This window comes from Stenella coeruleoalba (genome assembly GCF_951394435.1).
Source record: "Stenella coeruleoalba genome assembly, chromosome: 10".
NCBI classification, from domain to species: domain Eukaryota; kingdom Metazoa; phylum Chordata; class Mammalia; order Artiodactyla; family Delphinidae; genus Stenella; species Stenella coeruleoalba.
Window position 1 is genome coordinate 34491675 of NC_137156.1, and position 20246 is coordinate 34511920.

Below are 20246 nucleotides of genomic sequence, written 5' to 3' on the forward strand. Positions count from 1 at the left end.
GCTTCTTGGATTGGATGGCAGTGTGGGCAAAAGCCTATATCTAGAGGGTGGAAATCAGTGGTCTCAAGTAGGGGTCGCCAAGCCTTTTCTGTAAAGGACCAGAGTAAATACTTTAGGTTTTGTGGGCCATATGGTCTCTGCCCCACATACAGTCAGTTTTGCTTCATAACGTGATCTATGCATTCCTAAAAATCACCGCACCATGCAAAATTGCACAATAAAAACCACAGGGCTTATGGGGAAAATGGGGCTTGAGGCACTATACTCATACTTAATGAGGGAGACTTGTCTTTTAAAAAAAGGAAAGATAGTGCTTTTACCCATTAAATGGTTAAAAACACATACTGCAATAAACATGGCCCTTTATCTTGAAAAACAAACAACACCTGAAGTCTGCTGTGGAAGTGGAGGTCGGAAGGATGTGGAAGGCGGGTTGTAACACCAGATGTGGGTGTGGTACCAACCCGCAAGGTGAACTGGTGTCGCTCGCACATGTCTGAGGTATGTGCGTTCCGTGTATCATCTGGCTCAGCTCAGCCGGGTACAGTTTTCTGCTTTCACCTAGTGTTTCTCAAAGACAAAACTGCATATAAATGTGAAATTTGCTTTATGATCAAATTCCTCCCAAATACAGTAATTAGGCTGGAACGAATTCACATTCTCCAAAGCACGTAACAAGGGTTCTAGCCAGACTGTACTCGCCTCTGCTGCTGTGGCAGAAAGCAGCCAGAGAGAACCTGGAAATGGATGCGTGTGGCTGCATCCTAATAAAACTTTATTTATGGACACTGAAATCTGCATTTCGTATAATCTTCACCTATCACAAAATACCCTTCTTTCAATTTTTTCCCTAGCCATTCAAAAATGTAAAACTTCTTAGCTCACGGGCCATAAGGAAACAGGCATGTGACCCTGGTTTGCCAACCCTTGGTCTAAAGCTTTCATTAGCTAAGAAAGTTAGGGCACTGGTCTGGCGGTGACCCCGAGCTTGACCTTTCTCGCCTCTGTATCTCCACTTTCCTCTAGGTGCTTTCTCCTAGCTCTTCCAACCACAGCTGAGACCATCTTGTGAACAACCTCCTGGTTGCTGGCATTCTCCCAAAGTAGCCTGTGTCAGGGGAAGGCAAAGGCTGTGCCCTCTAGGGGCTGGCAGGGTGGGTACAGCCTCGAGAAACAAACTTGTCTGAGGGGGGCACGGCTCCCATGTAAACCGGGGAAGAAACCACTGCTACACAGGAGCAGGGATGCAGTGCCCACCTCCACAAAAGAGGGAAAGCAGAAAGATCTCCCATCCACCACATCAAAACACTGAAGTTCAATAAATACCTGCCTTTTGTTTTTATCTACCTCCCAGTGAACTGACACAACAGCCTGAGAGAAAGTACCCACCCCAACCCCCAGCTGGGAAGTGGGACTGTTAGGCTGTGGAGTTTCAAGTCAGGTCCCAGAACTGAGCAGGGATGCAGGCCTAGAATGGAAGAGAGAGCCGGCCAGACTCAGTTCTCCCTGTCAGGAACTGGGGAATCAGAGGCCCGTGACCTCTCGTGGCCCTGAACTGGGTCTTCGGCTATAAAGGCTCAGTGTCACCTTTAGTCAGCAGCAGGGATCCTGGTGTCCTCCCATGCCCTGCAGACCAGGACGAGCACTGCTCCGTCACTCCATGGTGATGGGAACATCTTCTACATCTCGGGGGATGGCACTCTGAAGCTCACGCCTGATCTCGGGGGACAGCAGGGGATGGGGCTGCAGCCGAAGCAGTTCCAGGAGGGCCTCCTTCTGCTCTGTGGCCAGGTCAGCCTTGTAGCGCTGGACCAAAGTCAGGAGGCACTGGTGCCAGAGCACGGGCAGCTCACGCTTCTCCGTCCGGAAACCCAGGAAGTGGAAGACCAAGGCGTCCAGCACCCGGTAGGGCAACGCGTACTTCTTATCCAGCAGCAGCCTCAGGAAGATGCTGGTGGCACCGCTGTACTCCATCTCTGCGATTTTCAGCATGGCTGCACTAGTGGGGAAGGCAGGTAGGGAAACGCTGGAGGAAGGCTTCTCCTTTTCTGGCCCTTACACTGTGCTATCCCTAAAGGGGGAATCTCCGGCATTCTTTTCACCTCCCCTATCTCACTCCCTGGACTCCAGTTACCAGCACTACGCTGACTCACGCCAAATCCCCACGTCTGGCTCAGACTGCTTGTCTCAGTATTCAACTAGAATAGGTCCTAATGTCCTGAGATCTCCACCCCTAACTTACTTTCTTCCCATGTTCCCCATTCTTTCATTCATTCAACTATTTACTGAGCACCTACCATGTGCCAGGCCCTGGGACCTTGTTCCTGTGGGACTGACATTCTTGTGGAGTAACGATACACCCACTGGCTTAAATGAGCTGCAAACCCAGGGCTATGCTTAGCTCCTTCCCCACTCTGCCCCCCCCATCCCCAGTCCTGGGACTCTGCCGTGCGGAGATCCGCCAACCAGTGGTCCTCCACCCCCACCGACACTACCTGGAGTGCAACACAGGGATGGAGCACTTGGTGATGATGCTGCCCACGATGATGGCTTCCCGGAGGGTACAGGTGCCCGACTCGCACAGCGGGATCAGGATGCCTGGGGAGGGGCAGAGGGGCAGTCACTCTAAGCCCAGAGTGAGAGAAAGGAGGTACTGCAGGAGCTCCAGCCCCTCCCTTTCGTAAGTGCCTCCTGGGTTCCCACCTTTAAACCAGGCTCCAGGCTTGAATAGAGCCTTCTTCAGTGCCATGTAGAGGTGGAAGTTGAGTCGCTTGTACTCAGCAATGTCATCTCGCACCCGGGGGAGCAGGACCAGGTTATAGAAGCGCTGGGCCATACGTTCCTTTAGGTTAGAGGCGAAAATCCTAGTGTTTTTGGAGGAAAGGGGGGAGATCCCAGGTCACCTGATAGTCTGGAGCTCGCCTTTTAAATATCAATGTGGATGGTACATGCAAGAGATCGGAGGGTGTGTGAAGTGAGCTGGGTGCATGCAACACCCAGGTCAGATGAGAGAGGGAACAGGAGGGGCTACGAGATGTACCCAAACAGGGTGAACACTGTCTGTGTTTGGGGTGAGCCAGAGCTCTCCCAGGCAGACAGGTACCCAGCTGTTCACCATCCCCTTTCCATCATGGGTCCCTCTGTCCTGCTGTCACCAGGGACTTGTGCATGCCTGGGGAGCCACAGACTTTTGAGGCCACCCTGACACCCTAGGGTTGTATCCTGGTAGTTTTGAGCCTCTCCCCTGGAAAGTCATCTCAGGATATTCTTAACAGGGTCTCGGCTCCAAAACAGGAAACAGAAAGAGCTGGGAAAATGATGACATAAAGAAGCATAAGACAGCGCTGTGGGGGCAAAGCTAGGATGTAATGGCAAAGGGAAGGGAAGCCTGCCCTTCCCACACCCAGCCCTCCCCTACAGACCCAAAGCAGCCCTGACCCCCATCTGCTCTACCTCGTGGCTTGGTACATGGCAGCAGCGGTCCAGGCCTCAGGCTCTGTGACGTAGAGGATTTGCTCCCAGTTGGAGAGGGCAGGGATGATCTTAAATGCCTTGGGCAGTTTCCCACTGCGGTACTTAGACAACACCTGATGATGAGAGAACAAAATCATCATCGTCATTAACATACACGATGTTTACCAGGTGCCGGGTGCCAGGCACTTGTCTGGGTGCCTTTCATACATTAACTCACTTAATCCTCACAACCACCCTGTGAGGAGGTGCTATTATCATCCTCATTTTCCAGTGGGGAAACTGAGACCAGAGAGTCACGTAAGCAGGAGAGCAGGACCCTGGAGCTGTGCACTCTGACCCCTGAGCCCGCTCTCAGCCACCAGGCCTTATTTCTACGAGAGATGTGGGCACCCAAAGCCCCTGTGAGGGAGTCCCATCACAGCTCTCCTCTCAGCTCTTACCTCCCGGACCCCTCTGTAGACCTCCAGGACCCGGGGGTCCAGCTGGGGCACAGGGAAGCCTGACACCTCGGACATGACCGTCTCGACTTCCGTCTGCTTCTCAGTTAACTTCTCCATGATGATGTCAGCTAGGGTGCGTCTGGGAGAAAGGGAGGGAATGGGTGGGAGTGCCGTGCTCTCAGTCCAGGAAGCTCTTGACCCCCCACGCGGTCCCTTGAGAGCCCCGATAAACTTGCAATCTTGTTGGGACACGTGACCTCAGTCCCCTCTGGGCCCAACAACCCAGCACAGAAGACCTGGCAGTCAGTCATTCAGCTCAGGATGGAGCTGACAGTCGTGTGTGGAGGCGAGGAACCTAGCCTCTGAAGTCAACCTGCCTGGGTTCAGGTCCTGGCTCCTCTGCTCCCTGCATGACGCCGGACATGCTACTCTGCCTCTCTATGCCTCAGCTCCCTCCCCTGTAAAACAGGGATAATAACAGTACCTACTCTCATAAAGTTAACATGAGGAGTAAAAAAGTTAGCGTACGTACTCTACCTGGAACTATCAGTGATAGTAGTAATAAGTTTGTGACAAGTGTTCCTATTTCAAACACATCCATCACATGCTGCCAGTGTGCTGAGGACTCTCCAGTTATAAAACCCTGGTCTGACCTCTCCAGAGTACCAGACACACCTCAATTATATACCAAGATTTCTGGTAGCTGGGACCATTAGGGAGAGACGATGGCACACACTTACCCCCCTTTTAATTTATTAAAGTTTATGGAAAGAGGTCCAAGATGAAAGATCTTTTTTTCCCAGCCTCCTTAAGCACAATCAGACCGTGATGATTCAGAATTATCATTACATTGGGCTTTGGTGCAATAAAGGTGTCTCCAGGGTCTGCTGAAGTCTATTTAAAATGGCTCCTTAAAATAGATAACTAGGGCTTCCCTGGTGGCACAGTGGTTGAGAGTCCGCCTGCCAATGCAGGGGACACGGGTTCGTGCCCCGGTCCGGGAAGATCCCAGATGCCGCGGAGCGGCTGGGCCCGTGAGCCATGGCCGCTGAGCCTGCACATCCGGAGCCTGTGCTCCGCAACAGGAGAGGCCACAGCAGTGAGAGGCCCGTGTACCGCAAAAAAAAAAAAAAACAAAAAAGATAACTAATGAGAACCTACTGTATAGCACACGGAACTCTACTCAATGCTCTGTGGTGACCTAAATGGGAAGGAAATGCAAAAAAGAGGGGATATATGTACACATATAGCTGATTCACTTTGCTGTACAGTAGAAATTAACACAACCTTGTAAAGCAACTATACTCCAATAAAAATTAATTAAAACAAAACAAACATGGCTCCTGTCTTCCCAGGGCAGGACTTTCCAGATGTGCCCTCACACTGTCTGTGTGACACCCACGCGAGGTATTGTTATTCCCATTACTCAGACATGGGAACCGATATGCAGAGGGGTTAGTAACTCACCCAAGGTCTCACAGCTCACGAGTAGGGGAAAGAGTCAAAGCCTGGTCTTTCAGGTTCTGAAGGTCAGGCACCTTACAGTACATATGTGCCCCCAAACTAAATGGCCTCTGACTGCTGAGCTCACGTGGATCTAGCCTGCTCTCTGAAGATGCCAGCTGTCACCCCTCAAGACTGTCAGGAGCCCCTGTTCCTAGTAGCTTTACTTTTCTGTTGACAACAAGCTGGAAAACCATCTTGCCAAGCTTGTCAGAATGGGCTGCGAAAGAGGAGTTACAGCCGCTGGGTGGGAACCTGAGAGGCTCTCTGGTGGGACCAGCACGCACTTTGTAACATCCACCTCAGCTGCTGCGCATCACACTGGGAAAGGCGCTCACGGCTTCATCCTGCCTCTCAAATACACGGCCATGGAACTTGTCATTCAGCCTCCCTGCCTTCCCACAGTATTACTAGCAATGAGACATGCATGAACCCAAGAGCCTGAAGAACCAAGAACAATGTCACATTAACATCACATGGTCAGAATGAACTGGTCGAGGGCCCTTATCCTAGACTCCCCTCTCCTGGGCCAAAATCCACGGGCTCCAGAGTTTGAACACAGGAGCTTGAAAGCCTGCATGTTTTGGACCTAGCATTTACTACAGATGAGAATGAGTTAGTGGTTCTAACTGTGGGGTGCCCCCTGGGGGACATCTGGCAACGTCTGGAGACAATTTTTGGTCATTACAGCTGGGGGGACGGTCACTACTGGTATCTAGTGGATACAAGTCAGGGATGCTGCTAGACATCCTAAATTGCACAGGACAGCCTCCACAGAAGAGAATTATCCAGCCCAAAATGCAGAAGTGCTGGGGCTGGAAAACCCTGGATAAAATGAAGCTTAGGGTATGAAAAAGATGTGGCCAAGGAAACTGAGCTCACCACTAAGAAAACTGAGCACACCAAGACCAAATGCAATGGGACAGATCACCCAGAGAGAGAACAAGGCCTGCAACTGTTTGCCCAGGTAATCCAGGCAGTTCTAAGGCAGGCAGACAGAGGGGGGAGGAGGTATTTTGAGTCTGGGTCATTCTCATTAAGAACAGTCCTTTGAGGATGGGCCACTTTTGTCAAGGCGGTTCCCCACAACTCGCAATGCTCAGGCCCTTCCCAAAGGAGCGGAATCAAAACACTGCCAGGACACACGCTTCTCTGCATATAAAGTTTCTTCTCTATAAAGTTGCTACCAGGACCCACTCTCCCAAATCCCAGGCCGTGCCAGCCCTACCTGGCAGGAGGGTTCTTGTTCATGAACATCTCAATGGCCCGCTCATCCTCGGGGTCCACAACCACCTCCGCGTGGTAGTCTGGCCCTGTCATGGTGGCAGCCTTCTCCAGAGTGGGCCACTCCTCGTCATCTGATCCATCCTGTGGCACTCCTGGACTCAGAAGAGGGGAGATGAAATGGGTGAGCAAGGTAAGCGATGGCTTAGGAATTCAGAGGTTAACCATCATGTATATGGTCCAGGGCTGGCTTGTAATAGACACAGACGTGCAAAGTGAAACAGGTGATGCAAATGCTACCTTCCAGTCCCTGGGGGGCGCACAATCTTGCTTGAGAAACAAAATGTACACATATGAACCAATGAGACAGTGATAGTAGTAAATAACAGTTAACACACTATACTCAGTTATATAGCACAAACTCTTCTAAACACTGTACGTAACCATCATAAACCCAAGAAATAGGGACTATGATTATACCCAGTTTCAGATGGGGATGCTGAAGCGCAGGAAAGGTAAGTGACTTGCCTAAGGCAGGCGATCTAGGTCTAGACTGTGCATTCTTCACCTCTTTTTTACACGCATGGTAGGGCTTGATTATGTGCCAAAATGAGTGGCAGAAATGGTATATACCACAGGCACCCAGAAGATGATGAGTGCAGAGGATGGTTAGGCTCTGGATAGGCAATATGGGAAATGAAGGCGTGTTTTCCAGACCTGGGTAACAACACTGGCAAGAGGGCTTCGTGACAAGAGTGTCTGTTGGGAAATCCCTGGTGGTCCAGTGGTTAGCACTCTGCGCTCTCACTGCCGAGGGCGAGGGTTCAATTCCTGATCAGGGAACTAAGATCTTGCAAGCTGCACGGTGCGGCCAATAAATAAATAAACAAAACTTTAAAAGTGTATAATCAATGGTTTAAAAAAAAAAAAAACCCAAGAGTGTAGACAGTTGCAAGAAATAAGGCTAGATGGGTAAAGTGAGGCCGGGCAGTGAGTTCAGATTTCAACAGACCAACCCATCTGAATAACCGATTATTGGAAGACTACAGCTGGCTGGGCGTCTGAAAAGGGAGGTAATAATCTAAGTGGGGAGATAAAACGCCACACATGAACAGGTCATTAAGAACAGAGACTGTGTGATAAAAGCTAAATAAGGGGGGAGGGGAACACGTACTAGCTCTTTTGTCTCCACATGCTAACTCCCAAATCTGTACCTGTAGGTGGACCTCCCTTTGCTCCAGACCCTAACTCCAGCTGCCTCCTGCAGAGCTGGGTCATGGATGACCCACAGGCACTTCAACCTTCACCTGTCATCAACCACACTCACTCCCTTTCCCTCCTAGGTCTACGCTACTCACTGTGTTCCACATCTAAGTAAATAGCACCACCATCCAGCCAATACTAAGCCAGAGCCTGGGCAGCAGGCCTGCCTTGTCCCCTGCCCTCACTCAAAACATCCAATCAATTACCAAGTCCTATTCCATTGTACCTCACAGAATCCCTCTTAAAGCCTTCACGCCCCCATCAAAGCCTAGGTCAGTTATCACCTGTTGCCTGGATTAATTCGACAATCCCCTAACTGGTCCCCATAGTCTCCAATAGCTCCCCATTGTCTTCAGGGCAGCCTACAAGTCATTTGTAGCTCTCGCTCTGACCTACCTCACCATCATTCATTCATCTGTAAGTGAGGCACTGTTCTGGGTGCTGGAATATAAGTGAACAAGAGAAACAAAAACATTCTGCCCTTATAGAGCTTACATTCTAATGGCGGAAACAGACGATTAACTAATATGACATATATTACGTTTAAAAAAGACAAATGCCACGACAAAAGAAACGTAGCAGAAGAGAGAAGCTGGAGTGTGGAGACGGGTGGCGGTGTTGCAATTTTTAATGGAGTGCTCAGAGCAGGCCTAGGGGAAGCTGAAAAGGTCAGACTGACAAAAGGTATAGATCACACAGGTCTTTGTAGACCACTGTAATCCTCGAGCTGTGGAGCTGAGTGGACTGTAGCGGGTATGGGATACTAATTAGCAGGCTACTGCAACCATCCAGGTGAGAGATCATGGTGGTTTGAACAGGATGCTGTTCCCAGATGGTGAGAAGTGATCTGATTCTCGATATATTTTTAAGGTAGAGTCAACAGGACTTCCCAATAGATCAGACGTGGAGTGAGGAAGAGAGCAGTCCAAGGTTTCTGTCTGGAGCAAATGGAAGGACATCATGCCATTAACTGAGACGAAGGAGACTGTGGGTGGAGGTTTGGCAAGATGGTCAGGATTTCTGTTCTGGACATGTGAAATTTGAGATGTCTCAGACATCAAACTGGAGAGGCTGAAGAGGTAGCTGAAATATAAGAATCTGGGTTTCATGGAAAAGATCAGGGCTAGAATATGAACTGGGAAGCAGTTACCAAATACATGGTATTTAAACCTGGAAACTGATGATAGCACCAGAGCAGTGAACAGAAGTGAAGACAAGAGGTCCAAGGATGGAACCCTATGCCACTGCAAGAGGTTGGTGGCAAAAGAGGAGCCTGCAAAGGCTACTGAGAGGTGAGGAAGTTGTAAAACAGGTATGTGATGTCTTAGAAGTCAAGTAAAGATACTGTAGTCAGGAGGCTAGTGTTCCATTGCGAATACTGCTCACAGGACAAATGAAAGATGAGAGCTGAGAAACAGATTAAGCAACTTGGAGGTCAACACTCCCAGCCTAATAAGAAAAAAATTGACCACCTTTTAATTAATCTCTCTCCCTCTTTAGCCCCTAATCAATATTGTTCTTTGTGCTCAGAGCACTCCCCACTTTTCAGGTCTTAGCACAAAGGCCAAGCAATCTGGGAAGCCTGACCCCCAAGACTAATGCAATTGTTATCAGAGAAACTACACTTTATCACGGAGTGCATTATTCTAATTGTCCATTTCATCGTCTCTCTTCTGGGCTAGATTGTAAGATCCTGAAGTCAGGTATTCGTCTATCTTGTTTACTTTTTTACCTATACCATCTAAACTCCTAGCACAGTGGAATGTACATACTAGACATCCCATAAGTATTTACAGAACAAATGGATAAATACTAGCAGAACTTAGTGGCGTGAGCAACCACATCCTGTTGGCCTAACCTTGGGGGTGCCTAAAAGCGAGTGCCTAAAACTAGGAGTGGGAGTGGAGGACACTGGCCACCCTCATTCCGCCTCAGGGCTGGGTGTCCCATTCCATTACCTTTGCAAGAGTGTAATACGGCCCCCTGTTTTTCTATTCCAAGCTATTCCCCTTCCGGAACCTTTCAGCCATCCACCCCAGCTACCCACCCTCTTCCTCGTACCCACCCCGGCCACTCACCCAGCCGCGTGGTGCGCTCCCGCGGCGCCGCGGGCCTGCCCCCGGTCCCATGCTCGGCCTCGAGTTCCTCTTGCTGTTGCCGCGCTTGCTGCAAAATCCGTCGGGTCAGCCGGGGCCCCACGTACTCTTCCTCCTCTTCTCCGGTTCCACGACCCCGTCGCTTTTCCCGGGCCCCTGCCCGCACCGCGTCCCTAGCCAGGATTTGCTCGGCCAGGGGCGCATGCTTTTCCTGACCCCCGGCCCCGCGAGCCGCTTTCAATTTGGGCATTTTTCTCGAGAGCCTTGCCGGGAAGTTTCACACGTGTGGATGGAGAAAAAGCCCTGAATGCGCTTGCGCAGTAACCTCCCAGCGCCCAAGATGCCACACGGAGCTCACAGCGCCCCCTCGCGTTGGGAGGCCGGGACTGCCACCAGCGCCGCCCTATCGCCTAAAGAGCTCACGGGTCCTGGAGCTGGATTCCCGAATAAACTCATTGCATTTAATGTTGGCTTCTCTAAGTGGTGGCAGTCCGAGCCACGCTTTCCTAGCTTCATGGATCTAGGCCCAGTGTTCCCAGTCGAACGGAAATTCCCCGAACGGGAAGTCGGGGGGGGTGTGTGGTGGTGGTGTCAGGCAGTGACGTCACTGGGGCGCCTAGACACGCCCCTTTTCCTCGTGAGCTAGACGACTGGGCGTTCTGTTTTTACGTTATTTCCGGAGCGTCTCCCTGCTCTGGAGCTTGCGTTAGTTGGCTGCTTCACCTCGTGTGGGCTGCCGGAGAGTACTGCATTTCAGTTGTTTGATCCTCCCATCATCCTGGCCCGACACCATGGGAGTGACTTGGTAGGACTTCAAGGGATTTTGTGGGGGCGGGGCTTGCGGTCTTGAAGGCCCTCGGAACCTCCAGTGTACCCGGGAGGAGGATCGGGACCGGGGTCCGCCACCCCCCGGGAGCTGAGCAAGATGTCCTCGTGTTGTGTGGGTGAGGGGGCCACCGTGAGGGCTGCGGAATCTGCGGGACTTTTCCCTCGGAGATGCGCCCCTTCCTCCTGGAAGGCGGCAGGTAAAAGGCTTTATCTTAAGAACCCATCAATTGTCGTGTACCTCCTTCCCTTTTTCTTGGTACGTTTTGCTGCCCGTGAGGCCATAGTACTGCCCGGGGTGGAACTTTAGGGTCGGAAGTAGGATATCGGGACTAGGACCCATTTTCAGGCAGGGCTGGATGGTGGGGGATAGGCAACAGGCAGACAGTATCTTTTTAAGGTTTTCGCCTGTGTATTTTTCGCCTGTGTATTTTTCGCCTGTGTATTTTCGCCTGTGTAACCTTTTTAAGGTTACACCAGCCTGTGTATGGTCCTAGTTTGGCCATTTTAAGATCTTGGGTCTAGAGGAAAAAAAGAAGCTATTGGGAATTAGGAGATTGGGATTCCAGGCACATCACCTCTTCAGGACCTGTTTCTTACTATGTTTAATTACATGGTTGGTTTAGTTTCTATGGACTTATTATCTCTAACATGTTATAAGTCAGTGTGGCAGGGAAAGATATGGACCTAATTTTCTTGGAGGCATTAGTTCCAAAATGCTAGATTTCAGGGCTTTAAAAAAAAATATATATCTTGAGCATCCTTCGGGTCAGAGAGGGCTGGAGGCCAGGGTATCTGAAGTCAGTGGCTCTAGGCTTTTCATATAAGAGCCTGTGGGAACTCGTCCTCCTGGTAGCCCAGGTCTTGCAGGTTTGTCAGGGACTGCACATTTGCTTCCTGCAGTTGACTTCATGAGTTTCCTTCGAAGTCCTTTAGTGTAAGAAGGATGTGAGGAACGTGAATGAAAAGTTTGCTGAGGACTTCCCTGGCGGTCCAGTGGTTAAGACTCCACGCTTCCACTGCAGGAAACTAAGAGTTCCGCGCCTCCCTGTTTGCGGAACGTTCGCGGAACTAAGATCTGGTATGCCGCGGGGCGCAGCCAAAAAAAAAAAGTTTGCTGCACAGAGGCATGGAACCCTGTTCTTTCAGTGCAGAAGGCAGACAGAGGGAAAGGGCTCTCTGTCGGTTGGGATGCTTCTCAAGTTTTTCAGCCTTCTAGGACTTCTGACCCCGGTAGCATTACCTTAGGGATTTTTTTTTTTTTTTTTTTTTTGGCCTCCGCTGTGCCATGTGGGATCTTAGTTCCCCTAAGAACTAAGATCGAACCCTCGCCCCCTGCATTGGAAGTGCAGATTCTTAACCATTGGACTGCCAGGGAAGTCCCAGGGGTTCTCTTTTATTTCAAAATCAGGCACATAAGCATCGTCATCATTGCTTGTTAGTGCTTTTTCTGATGGAGAGTAGTGACAATTTTTTAGCAACAGTAGGACTCTATTTTTATAGCTTCATTTAGTTGATTATGATTGATCATAAAGCAATGCAGTGTCTCCCCAAATTCAGCCACGTATGACTGTATTTATGATTTTTATTTAGTCATGTAGCACTTGAACTATTATTTATTTGTTTATTTAATTTATTTTTTGGCTGCGTTGGGTCTTCGTTGCTGTGCGTGGGCTTTCGCTAGTTGCCGTGAGCGGGGGCTGCTCTTCGTTGCCTTGTGCGGGCTTCTCATTGTGGTGGCTTCTCTTGTTGCCGAGCACGGGCTCTAGGCACGTGGGCGTCAGTAGGCACGCGGGCTTCAGTAGTTGTGGCACGCGGACTCAGTAATTGTGGCTCGCAGGCTCTAGAGCGCAGGCTCAGTAGTTGTGGCGTACGGGCTTAGTTGCTCCACGGCATGTGGGATCTGCCCGGACTAGGGCTCGAACTCGTGTCCCCTGCATTGACAGACGGATTCTTAACCACTGTGCCACCAGGGAAATCCCCTGAACTATTATTTATTAATGTCTTCTTTGGATTCTGTTTCTTTTCCTTAAAAGTATTTTAACAGACAACTGTATTCCTGGGGAAGCATTCTGGTAGACTGGTTAAGAGCACAGATATGGAGCCAGCTCGCCTGGCTTTGAAATCTGGTCACGCCACCCCACACCAAGCTTTGTGACCTTGTGTGAGTTATTCAACCCCTCTGTACTTCAGTTTCCTCATTGACAATGAAGAGATAATAATATTATATCTTATAAGGTTGATGTGAAGATTCAAAGAGTTAATTTATCTAAAGGCCTTTGGACACTGCCTGGCACATAGTTGGTGCTTGGTGATTGTTTCCTACCGCTCTGAAGGGGAAGCTAGTTTCACTCACCATAGAAGGAAATCTTGGAAATAACTTTTTGTTTCATTGTTTTGGTTAAATTCTTGTACGTACTGTTGCCTCTCACTCCCAAAGATTAGAAACTTGAGGCTTGCTTTCTCTTTGATCCCAGGATCCTTAGAACTTTCTGCATCAATGGAAATGTTCTGTGTCAGCACTACCCAGTACACTAGCCCCCAGCCATGTGTGGCTGTCGAACCCATGAAATGTGGGTAGTGTGCAGCTGAGGAGTTGAAGTTTTAATTTGTTTTATTCACTTAAGTGTAAATAGCCGCATGTGGCTTGTGGCTACTGTGCTGGACAGCCCACGTGCAAAGTGTTAGAGAGTTGGTAAAAACATAATAACCCCAAGTTGAGGCTTTGTCTTTGATGTAGTCAGAGCTGAAAGAAACGCAGAGGAAATCCCTTTCTCATCGTATAATTCAGTGTTACTGCATGCTCAGTCTGTATGCCACCTAAAATCTTCTCTTGAACATTGACACACATACCACACTCGGGAAATGCTGTTGCCATAGACCTGAGTCCTGAGACCTGCTCTGGTTCTTAGCAAAGCTCTCAGGGACTGTGGGCCTCTCTTTCCCTGTCTTTAAAATGAGGAGGTCTGGGTTGATGGTGTCTAAGGTAACTACTGGCCCTGATGAGCTGTGATTCTGCGGGTGAGTGAGTGACTCAATGAGTACACGTACATGATGATTTTGGTCCTCTCCCTTCCAGTGTGTCCCAGATGCCCGTGGCCGAGGGCAAGAATGTCCAGCAGACCGTGGAGCTCCTCACCCGGAAATTGGAGATGCTTGGAGCAGAGAAGCAAGGAACATTTTGTGTGGACTGTGAGACCTACCACACGGCTGCCTCTACCCTTGGCAGCCAAGGTCAGTGAGAGATTGGTCTATGGGATGGCTGCAACCTGGCGTGGAGTTAATAGACATTCATGTTCATTGAAACCTTTCTGCTCTTCTGCTGAGGGTGGTATTCGTGGACATCTGGCAGATGAGTTTCTGAATTCATTAATTTTTGGCTTCATCTCTTAGACTGGGCCTGTGTTGTAGTCTTTTTGCACTTTGCACTTTTAAAACAGTGTTTCTCAGAGTGTTGGTCACCGACGAATTGCCTCAAAATCCTCTGGGTTACTTGTTAAAGGTGCAGGTTCCTGGCGCACACCCCCACCCCACCCCACCTCACCCCCGCTTACTGACTGACTGGTAATCAGTCATAATCTACATTATAATAAGCCCCACAGATGGTCTTCATGCCCCCTTAAAATTGAGAAAGACTCCTTTGAGGCTCAGAAGGCTTTGCATATGATTCTCTTGGAGCTTTAGAGTTTTGGGAACTTTTGTAGAAAGGCTTCCTGTTTCCCACACCTAGCCAGTGGCCTTGGCTACCTCCTTAGCATAACCTTGATCAGTGAAACAGCTTTTGTTTTAAATGCATTTCAAGGTGAGATGGGCTGTGGTTGGTGATGTTAGGGAGGTAAAGAGGATTTTTGGATAGGAATTAGGGAACCTGGGTTCTCTTAGTCTTGGCTCTGTAGTAACTTGATTTTGGACGGTTCCATAGCACAGTGACTAAGAGCCTAGGTCATGGAACCAGACAACTGAGTCCTGGCTCTGCCACAGCTAAGTGCAACTTTAGGTTATTCCCGCAACCTGTGACTGTTCTTATGCTGGTCACTTGCCTGTTTCCCCAGGGATCCATTCCCTGCACTTCTCCTGCAAACTACATTTGCAAGGCCTCCTGTAAGTTATCTTTGGCCAGTGAGAGGCACGGGGGAAGATTCGAGGATGGAAGAAAGAGAGTCCACAGTCTCTCTCTCCCTCTCCCTCTGCCTTGGGCTGTGTCTCTGGCTGTTGTTTCTTCCTTGGTTCTAGCTCCTGTTCAGCAGCCCTTGTTCCTGGCTCTCGTAACAGCACATCTTCTCTTTTTTCTTCCAGCCTTAGGGATGGTAGTGGCTCCCTGTGTTGCTAATCTTTGGGTGGCTTCACCATTCCATTCGATTTTTCAGTTATTCCAACCCCTGTACTTCATTCCCTGTATTAAATCCCCTCTAATGAAACTGTCTGGTGGGGGCTATGTTTTTTGCACCCTTCCCAATACAGTTCTCTTATCTGCAAAATGAAGATAATCACAGTATTTACCTCCTAGTGGTGTTGTGCTAGTTAAATAAGTTAATACATGCAAAGCACTTAGAACAAAGGTTGTCATGGAATAAATGTCTAGTAAATGGTAGCTAAGAACTGAACTGAATTTCATCATCAGTAAAATTGCAGCGTTAACATTTGTTTTGACTGCAATAGGAAGAATACAAGGAATCAAAAGAGAGAACCATTATGAAAGCATTTGGAAAACAAAACACTTGTATATAGACATAAGATAGCATGCTACTTCTGAGAAGCTCTTTGGCCTGGGCTCTGTTTTCCTCATCAGACCTTTACTTTCAAGGAACTACAGTCTAGGTGGAGAAACAGCACATTCTCAGCAGGCAGTGGGGTAGAATGGGAGGAGCTCAGAAGGCCTGGATTGGAGTTCCGGTTCTGCTGCTTTACTGGTTCCGTGTCTTTAGGTCAGAAGTTCTCACATTGACTAGCGTTAGCATCACCTGGAGGGTGGGAAGGCCCTCAGATCGACCCCCCCCCCCACCCCTCACGAGTTTCTGACCCAGTAGGTAGGGGGTGGGGCGGAGAATTTGCATTTCTAACAGGTTCCCAAGTGGTGGTGGGTGCTGCTGATCTGGGACCCAAATCTTTAGTTGCCTTTCGACTGTTTTCGAGACAGTAAGAACACCTGCAGACTCCCGTAGTATGAACTAAGCATGTAATCACAGTGAGTCTGCACAGGAACAGAATGCCAGATTGGCTTTGGATGTCTTTTTACTGGAGGGTTGAAATGTTTTGAACTGGATTTCTCAGATGAAAGGTGTGAATTTGCAGCAGGCGGTGGGGAGGGCGTGGGGGGAGGCTGGTGTGGAGCCTGGTGTGTTCAGGAAGTGGCAGCACAGTGGAGGCCTGTGTGGAGGTCACAGCGCCCCCCACCTGTCTCCTCACTCTTTCCCATCGCTGCGCTCTCATCCCTGCCTGAATCCCACCCTCTCTTCATAACCTGGTTTTTCCATGAAAGTTTTTCCTGGTGACTCTTGCCCACTTTGATCACTTCCTTCCCTGAAGTCTTTCCTTCCTTCTCAAGACTTCTGGTCTCTCCCAGGCAAGCACTTTCGTTTTATGGTCTTCTAAAGAGTTTTCCACCTATCTTTAGTGAGATTGTCAGCTTCTTGAGGCCAGGGGCCAAGCCCTCTGCTTGTGTGCCTCTTAAACCCTGGCACAGTGTTGGGGATAGTTTAATTACTTAATAAATATTTGGGGTTGTGGCAGTCTGTCCATTAACTCTTGTAGTGAACAAACCTTGCTTCCCATTTTTTGCCTTCTTCCATTTTCTACTTAACTAAAAATCTATACAGCTTCCCTTCCTTCTTGCAGGAAACCTATAGTAATCAGTGAGAAAACTCATTTCTCAGAAACTGGAATGGGTGAGCTGGGATTTGAAACTGGATCTTGTGATTCTAGATCCTGAGTTCTTTGTGCTGTAGTTGTGCTGCTTGCTTCCCAAGCCGGCTAGATGTCTTAAAATACTCCAAAGGCTCCCCGTTGCCTTCAGGGTGAAGTCTGAACTTGGGCACAGGGCCTTCCCTGGCAGTCCAGTGGTTGAGACTTTGCCTTCCAATGCAGGGGCTGTGGGTTGGATCCCTGGTTGGGGAACTAGATCCCACATGCCGCAACTAAGAAGTCCGCATCCTGGATCCCGTGTGCCTCAACTAAGACCCAGCACAGCCTAAATAAATAAATAAAAACAAATATATATATATATATATATATATATTTTTTTTTGCAGTACGCAGGCCTCTAACTGTTGTGGCCTCTCCCGCTGCGGAGCGCAGCCTCAGCGGCCATGGCTCATGGGCCCAGCCGCTCCACGGCATGCGGGATCCTCCCAGACCGGGGCACGAACCCGTGTCCCCTGCATCGGCAGGCGGACTCTCAACCACTGTGCCACCAGGAAAGCCCCAAATAAATATATTTTTTTAAATGTTTAAAAAAATTTTTTTTAAATGAACTTGGGCATGGAAGAGAAGGCTCTGGCCTCCCCTTCCAGCCTCGTGCTCAGATACTCTTCTGTGGGGCCACTTCCTATGTTTCAAAGAGGGAGGAGGCCAAGGAAGGTAGGGATGGACAGAAAAGAGAGCAGCTGCTTCGTTTGGTGTGCTCAAATGCTGTTACTTTTATTTTCCTTAATATGTGATACCTGTCTGTACAAAAGACCATATGTAAATCCTCTGAGTTATTAGTCATCATCCTTAATCATCCATCTGTGAGCCCATGACTCAACTTAAGAATTAAACCATTGTCCACTGTCGAAGTTCCCCGTGTGCCCCTCACCTTTTTCTGTAGAGCAGGTGGGTTATACCACATGCCACCTTTTCCTCTCCCTTCCTCTCTGGAAATGGCTGTTGGCGAGGGGCTTCCCTCCACTGCCCGCCAGCACCGTTGAGGTGATGCTGGATTGCCACCTGGCTTTGTTCAGCGCATAGGACTCTGCTCCGCGGTTTGCTGACGAAGGTCTGGACACTGAGCAGCATCTCCGTCCCTCGCAGGTCAGGCTGGGAAGCTGATGTATGTGATGCACAATTCCGAGTACCCTTTGAGCTGCTTCGCCCTCTTTGAGAACGGCCCTTGCCTTGTTGCTGACACCAACTTTGATGTGCTCATGGTGAAGCTCAAGGGCTTTTTCCAGAGTGCCAAGGCCAGCAAGATTGAGACCCGGGGCACCCGCTACCAGTACTGTGACTTCCTAGTGAAGGTGGGCACGGTTACAATGGGGCCCAGTGCCCGAGGCATCTCCGTGGAGGTAAGACCTCGGTGAAATAGGAGCATATGTGCTGAAGGGGCTGGCTCTGCAGATTTCCACGGCCCCTGAGCAAACAGATGTTTCTACCTACCTGATTCCTGTCCACAGAGCCACTGCGCTTCCTCTCCCTGCGTCTTTTACCCTTTCTTTAATCACTCAGGGACTCTCTAACCCAAGATAGGAATGGGAAGCTGGGTTCTCAGCAGGTAGAGAGCTTAGGAAGGCTGACTTGCTGGAGAAGGGGAGGGTTGGTCGGAGAGTGCGGTGGGAGCAGGTGAATTCTGATGTGGAGGGACCAGTCACCCATCACAAGGACTGGAGCAGACCAGGGCAACTTTCAGTGCAGTTAACTTTTGGGAGGTGGAAAAGTTGTGCAGCATGGGAATTCCCTGGTGGTCGAGTGGTTAGGACTCGGTGCTTTTACTGCTGGGGCCGGGGTTCAATCCCTGGTCAGGGAACTAAGATCCCACAAGCCACCCCGGCCAAAAAAGTTGTGAAGCAAAGATGTGCCTTTCCCTTTGACATGCTGTCTACTCTCATGGTGTGTGTGATGACTTCATCTTTGACGTATACACTGAAAATGACAAAGACGGAGTGTGTCAGTAGCTTTGGGACCAGTGAGAGTCTGCAATCTACCATGGTCCCCCCCAAAATAATAAGTAAGCTACAGGGCCTGCCTTCTGAAAATTGACGATTTAGTAAAAGAGCAAGGCCCAAACACACAAACTGTTTTTGAAGTTAGTCTATAAGAAATGCCATAAAAGAGGCACAGATTGCTCTGGGAGTTCAGGCCAAAGAGAGCACTGCTGACTTTGGGGATTGTGATGCCTCCTGCAGGAGTAGCATTTAAGGAGGGACTTAAAATATAGAAACCGGGGATAGGTCAGCCCTAAGGAGCACCCCAAGTGAAGAAAAGGGCGTTAGTGGTCATTACTGCTATGACACTCCAGGGACCTCTAGAGCCAAGATTTCCTGACCCTTTTCATTTGTGATACACCTTGCATTTGCCGAGACCCACTGGAAACCCAGTCTGTTTATCCTTCACGTTTCCAACTTTTGAGTACAAACACAGCCTGGCTGTTTCTTTACTTGTTTCTCCTTATGGTTACCAGTAATTTCCCCGGCCATCTCTCCAGTGAAAAATTAGGAGAGGAAAATGAGAAAGCCTAAGATATGTGTCCTTTGGCCCCTGTCACATGGGTTGGGAAATTATTTCTTAGGGTCAGAGCCCAGGTTTTATCTACTTAGGGAGTATTGTTTGGTCTTGAAGTGACTTATGAGCGCATGTGTCTACTTTACCCTCTACTGATCCCCCCAGCGCGCGCGCACACACACACACACACACACACACACACACACACACACACTCTCATACACACTCACTCTGTCTCCTGCTCTTCATTTTCTCTCTCAGAATTTTCCTGAGCTCTCCATGAATCTGCATCCAGCATAGCTGGACTATATAGTTCTGAGATAATTCAAAGGGTCCTAAATCTGCTTCTGGGTCTTGTGCGTAGGACTGTGGGTTGATAACCCCAAGATGAGACTATCTGAGCCTAAAGGGAACTATGCTGGGTGTGTCGAATCCCTGGTGTTTGGGTTGGATATTTCCTGCGGGGCAGCCCTGTGCTAGAAGGTGTGTGTCTTTGCCTCAGGGTTGGGGAAGAGGGGCACGGGGGGCAAGAGGCGCACGAGAAGCAGACGACCTGTCCTGGCCCTCGCTTACCCTCCGTCTCTGTTCTTCTGGTCCCCAGGTGGAGTACGGCCCCTGTGTGGTAGCTAGCGACTGCTGGAGCCTGCTGCTCGAGTTCCTGCAGAGCTTTCTAGGCAGCCACACCCCAGGGGCTCCCACTGTGTTTGGGAACAGGCACGACGCTGTCTACAGCCCAGCAGACACCATGGTCCAGTACATGGAACTCTTCAACAAGATCCGCAAGCAGCAGCAGGTGCCGGTGGCGGGGATCCGTTAGTGACTGGCAGCTGCCCGGCTGAGCTGTCGCCAGGGGGACTCCACAGGAGGAGCAGGTGCTGCACCCTCAGGCCTCTGGACCCCAGAAACCCAGGGCAAACGGGAAGGTTTTCCTCCCTCTCTAGTTCCCAGCTGTGGCTTCTGTTCTGGGGCTCTGGACTCCCCTCCCCTGACCCTCACACACAGCCCCC

The 20246-nt window shown here is 49.7% G+C and overlaps 3 protein-coding genes across 3 annotated transcripts in view; 2 read left to right on the forward strand and 1 right to left on the reverse strand.

Moving 5' to 3' along the window:
* Window positions 1-186: 186 nt before the first annotated feature.
* On the reverse strand, window positions 187-10518 carry BYSL (bystin like). The gene is made up of 7 exons (XM_079934161.1): window positions 9983-10518; window positions 6646-6796; window positions 3915-4053; window positions 3454-3587; window positions 2704-2864; window positions 2496-2598; window positions 187-1999 (listed from the first exon to the last, which is right to left on the reverse strand). Exons 1-7 carry the CDS (start codon window positions 10248-10250, stop codon window positions 1654-1656), a joined length of 1302 nt encoding a protein of 433 aa, XP_079790287.1. The 5' UTR covers window positions 10251-10518; the 3' UTR covers window positions 187-1653.
* Window positions 10519-10699: 181 nt separating this feature from the next.
* The window catches only part of MED20 (mediator complex subunit 20), a 42937-nt gene continuing 33390 nt past the window's right edge, over window positions 10700-20246 (forward strand). The window contains exons 1-4 of the mRNA XM_079934696.1: window positions 10700-10805; window positions 13905-14059; window positions 17833-18086; window positions 19841-20111. Of these exons, the coding sequence (XP_079790822.1) occupies window positions 10792-10805; window positions 13905-14059; window positions 17833-18086; window positions 19841-20056 (639 nt within the window). The 5' untranslated portion in view covers window positions 10700-10791 and the 3' untranslated portion in view covers window positions 20057-20111. The remainder of the gene's footprint in view (window positions 10806-13904; window positions 14060-17832; window positions 18087-19840; window positions 20112-20246) is intronic.
* Window positions 20079-20246, forward strand: part of USP49 (ubiquitin specific peptidase 49) — a 71730-nt gene continuing 71562 nt past the window's right edge. Inside the window, exon 1 of the mRNA XM_079934695.1 lies at window positions 20079-20111. The gene's annotated coding sequence lies outside the window, so the exon portion shown is untranslated. The remainder of the gene's footprint in view (window positions 20112-20246) is intronic.

What these genes read in the sequence shown, in the direction of transcription:
- BYSL (XM_079934161.1), bottom strand. Translation starts at nt 10,250, where the DNA reads ATGCCCAAATTGAAAGCGGCTCGCGGGGCCGGGGGTCAGGAAAAGCAT. An exon ending in GCCTGGAGCCTGGTTTAAAG is followed by an intron (nt 2,599 to 2,703) that starts GTGGGAACCCAG and finishes GCCCCTCCCCAG; the next exon opens with GCATCCTGATCCCGCTGTGC. An exon ending in ATCCCTGTGTTGCACTCCAG is followed by an intron (nt 2,000 to 2,495) that starts GTAGTGTCGGTG and finishes CTTCCCCACTAG; the next exon opens with TGCAGCCATGCTGAAAATCG.